At 60.8% G+C, this 4683-nt stretch overlaps 1 protein-coding gene across 1 annotated transcript in view; it reads right to left on the bottom strand.

Moving 5' to 3' along the window:
• Positions 1–1584: 1584 nt before the first annotated feature.
• Positions 1585–4683, bottom strand: part of ADGRA1 (adhesion G protein-coupled receptor A1) — a 21228-nt gene continuing 18129 nt past the window's right edge. The window contains 2 exon segments of the mRNA XM_005879658.2: positions 1585–4447; positions 4450–4649. Of these exon segments, the coding sequence (XP_005879720.1) occupies positions 3477–4447; positions 4450–4649 (1171 nt within the window). The 3' untranslated portion in view covers positions 1585–3476.

Here is a 4683-nt window from a genome sequence, read left to right as displayed (position 1 = left end):
AGGGGGAGAGTGGGAGAGAGAAAGAGAGAGAGAGAGATAGATATATATAGAGAGAAAGATGGATGTGAGAGAACATTATCCCTTGCCTCCATATGTGCCCTGACTGGGGGTTGAATCCACTACCTAGGTATGCACCCTGACCAGGAATTGAACCCGCAACCTTTTGGTATATGGGACGATGCTGCAGCCAACTGAGCCACCCGGCCAGGGTCCCCATCACACTTTTTGGAAACAAATACACATGTAAGTTTTAATAAATTGAATATTTAATAAATAACTTTAAAACTAATTATTTTTTGTTTCTAATGACCATTAGACTCATTTTACATGATCGAGGTCTTTGGGTACAGTCCGTCAGAGATGGGAACACAGGACAGGAGCCCACTGACCTGCTGCTGCCGGGAGCCAGCGCTCCGGCCGGGCTCACATGTCCTTCCCTGGGACCCACGGTGCTTCTGCAGGACTCTGGGGCTCCTGCAGGGGCGAGGGGTGAGGTCACCGTGGACATGGGTCCCCAGTCCAGTTGATGCCTGAACCCCGACCACAGGAAGTGGGGACCCTCTGGTAGCCAGGGCTGGCCCCCAAAGTCACCACGTGGGTGTGGCTGGAGCTGTGAGTGGAGTCATCTGCTGCTGGTGCAGAGACAGTGTCGACATTTATGCAGTTTGAGATGGAATAAATGTACGACGTTACCCTGGATGCGTTCCACCCTGGGGACGGTGGGGACATGGCAGCGGCCGGCGGTTCCCTGGGACACCCCAGGGGAGGGAAGCCGTGGGCAGGACACCACAAGGCTGACACCTGCCAGCTGGTGGGTGTGAAGGCAGCAGGGACGGTGGAGGACTGTGGGTGCCGTTACCCAGAGGGGCTCTGGACAGGCCCCCCTTGCTGCACCTTCCCTCTCACCTTCCCTGTCCGTGCGCAGGGGTTTCTGGTCCTCGAACTGCTGTGGTGACCTCTGTGACATCAGGCAACGCCTTTGGATCCACAGCCTGGGGGCTGCTGCCTGGCGCCCTTGGAGGACTGTCCCTCAGGTGGTTTATTTCTGTCACGCGTGTCTGCATGTCCACAGTCCCATGCACACCCCTCCCTCCTGGCCCACAGGAGCCGGCACAGTGAAGCTTGGGGTGGAGGACTCATCCTGTCACCAACCCCCGTTGTTGTTGGGCATCCTGACTCTTGCTGAGATGGACGCAGCAGCCTGGGTCATGGCTGAGGGATGCGCCTCTTATGCCCCTTCCTGCTCCACGTGCCCCCGAATGGCCAGAGCATTCCGCTTTGACCTTTTAACTCTCTGAAGAGCACACACACGCATGCACACTCATCTCATGTACACAAGCACACACACTCATTTACACACATGCACACTCCCATGTAGCACGCACACACATGCACTCTTACTGCATACACGCAGTACAACTCAGGCACCACACCCACTCACTAATGCACACACACCTACATGAACTCACACATGTGCACAGCTATCCAATGTACAAACATACAGCACACATGTAAGCACATTCACACATGCACATTCGTCTTTATACACTGCACGCTCACACTCACACATAACTCTTACCCCTCACCACCCAGTCATGTGCATACAGGCAGACACATGTGTACAGAGCAAGGAAGGGACACAAAACGTAAGGCCACAGGCAGCCTGGGCTCTATCCCGCTCCCCACCCTTGTGGAAGCTCACTCCACACGGAGCGCCCTTCTGTGCTCTGGAAACATCACACGCCAGTGGGCCATGTCACAACACGGCTCCCCACTGGGCTCAGGAGGCCGTGCAGATACTGAAGCCCTCGAGGTTTATTTAGTGCTGAGCGTCGTTGGTTTGGATGACGAGGTGCGCTCTCTGTTCTGCCAGGGCTGCTGAGGTGGGAGGGATGCTGGGTACCCACGGGGGCGGGCCAGGGAAGAACGGCCCTGCCCCAAGCACCAGGGCACAGACAGGGCCTTGCAGGGCGGTGGGCCGCCCTCCTCGAGGGTCAGAGACGCACATGGATGCCAGTAACCAGCCTCACGAAGGGCGAACGATGTGAAACACTGTATTTTGCCTGACGGTTCTGCATCTACAGTGTGTACACAGCACAGCGTCGGGTCTCGGTTCATGTCAGCAACAGAAGCAGGTGAACAGGCAGACAGTGATGGAGACAGGAGCCGCCCAGAGGTCATCTGGTTGCCTGTCTGGTGGGCCTGTGAGACGCACGGGGTTGGTGGCAGGTACGGACACTGTGGTAAGCTACAGCCTCTCTGTCAGGAATCCCGGGAAGTGAGGCTCCTTGTGCTCAGATACTGAGCGTGGGGCCTGGGGCGCCTGACACACTCCTCGTCTCTCCCAGTGGGTGCAAAGGAAGGAGCTGCTCCGGGGGACATCCTCCCGCCTAGACCTCAGAGCACACGGGCGAGTCGCACCATGACAGCCGAGCAGAGCACTGATCACCTGACTACCCTGCCTGTGCACGATGTGCCATGTGCATGTTGGTGGTGATGTGCGCACAGGTATAGTGTACTGTGCATGGGTGGGTGAACATGTGATGCACACACGTGGCATGTACATGTGTGGTGCACACACACTGTGTGTGTGTTTGTGTGTACACATGTCACAGTTCCAAGGGGAGGGAGGGAGGGGCGGTTGTGCACGGTCTCACACGCACGTCACATCCTTCTGGGCGTCCAGGCTTCTGCCCCTGTGAGGACCCACTGACCCCAGCCATGGGATGGGGCACTTCTGTCCTCTGAGTCAGGGCTTTGTGCCCAGATGTTCATGGAAATGCCAGCTCCTTCTCTTTGCGGGGCAGGGAACTTTATTTTTCCCAAATTCCCATGTTGGGGCGGGATCTAGTCCTGACAGCGGCTGGCTTAGGAAATGGAATATTTGTTAAAGGACAGTTGGGCTTTTACAGAGCCGTGGGGCCCCCTCCACCCCCCTGAAGGCCACGTGCTCCCAGAGCACAGCTGGGTGCCCCGCGTCTGTGAGGCCCTCAGCCTGCGGGGCTGGGGCTGCATTCAGGGTGGGGCTGAGGTGGAGATGGCACGGGCGTCGGCTCCGACGTGGGGCCCAGGTTCAGAGCGCACTGGGCTGGCCAGCAGGCTGCCCGCCCCTGGAACAGGACTTAACACACACATTGAACACGAGAAAGATCAGTGTGCCTCCTGCCGCAGCTATCACAGGCGGGCAGGCCCCCACACGGAGGCCGGTTCCTCTGCCCGCTGCGTGGCTGGGCTGCCCGGGGACGGGCGCTTCAGGTCCACAAGGGGTGACTGTGGGCACGACAACTTGTCTGACCTCGAGGTTCGGGGAGGCAACGTGGCCCAAAGCGTCTTCCCACTTGAGTCCTTCATAACCAGAGGTCAGCGGGGGTGCCAGTCGCTTCTGAGCGGCTCTGTCACTCGGTGACCCTGCCGACCTCACGTGGGAGAGGGTCCCTCTCTGCTCTGACGCTCGCCCGGGGTGGGTGGCACGGCGGCTACACAGTCGTCTCATTCTTCCAGGGCCCCGTTCGGATGTTGCCTGTGCTGTCGGCACCGTAAGGCACGGCTTCGCACATGTCGCCCTTGAGCAACCCGTTCTGGCCAGGGCCCCCAAAGGGCAGGGACTGTGTCCTCTGGAGCATCTCAAAGTGGGCGGGGCCACGGCCTACCTCCCTGCCGGGCCGCGGGGTGCAGCCGTAGAGTGTGGGACTGATGTTGCCACTCTCGGGCTGGCTGACCAAGGGGAAGGGGTCGCCCTGGGCACAGCAGGCCAGCGTGTGCATCCCCGCCGGGCCCTCGAGAGAGCTGGCGGGGCTGTCTGTGCGTGAGCTGTGGGGGCTGCCGTCCAGGCTGGACGGGATGTGGTAGGCGTACTCCTGCTCGGCCGCGGCCGCCCTGTGCCGGCTGAAGTAGCGAGGCTTAGTTCTGCCCTGGAGGCACCGGTGCAGGTGCAGGTCGTGCCCAAACGCGTCCTCCTCGTGCAGGTGGACGTGGGCCATGTCCTCCATCAGCTGCTCACAGTGCATTTTGGCACAGCAGGGCGTGGCCGGCGACAGGCAGCTGACGTGGCTCTGGGAGGCCTGCAGGTTGGTCATCTTGCAGTGGCCGGCCGGCGGGTGCCCAAAACCCCGTGGCTTGCCAACACAAGGCGAGTCCTGCAGGCAGGTGGCGTGCCCCAGTGCGTCCCCATTGGCGTCGAGCGTGTGGTGGGCACTGAGCTTCGAGGCCTGGGTGTCCCGGCGGGAAGGGCAGCACGACCACCAGCAGTGCCACACGTCGTCCCGCTTGGCGCAGTGGTGGATGAGCACGAAGAGCCCCAGCGTCACGCAGAAGGCGCCGTACAGGCAGCTGAAGACCATGTCCAGGAAGTGGTCCTGTGACACGGCCAGGGCCCCGAAGGTCCACGTGGCCGTGAACAGGAAGAGCGTGAAGGCGGTGGCCCGCAGCTGGGCCTTGAGCGAGTGCCTGGGGGGGCCCTGGGGCTGTGGCCGGCCTCCAGCCCCGTCAACCGATGCTGCTCGTCCGTCCGCTCCCTGAGCTCATACCGGCGCTCCGGGTGACACCGCAGCTGGACGTAGGTGCCCAGGAAGTACACGCAGGTGACCAGGGCGATGAAGGCCGCCGGCCCGTAGAACGCGCCCAGGCTGGGCTCCCAGGCCATCCAGCAGCTGTGGGAGGAGAGCAGGAGAAGGAGGAGCTGGT

The sequence above is a fragment of the Myotis brandtii genome, unplaced genomic scaffold (assembly GCF_000412655.1).
Source record: "Myotis brandtii unplaced genomic scaffold, ASM41265v1 scaffold604, whole genome shotgun sequence".
NCBI classification, from domain to species: domain Eukaryota; kingdom Metazoa; phylum Chordata; class Mammalia; order Chiroptera; family Vespertilionidae; genus Myotis; species Myotis brandtii.
Note: the sequence above shows the minus strand (reverse complement) of the source record. Positions and strands in the feature narration are given on the sequence as shown.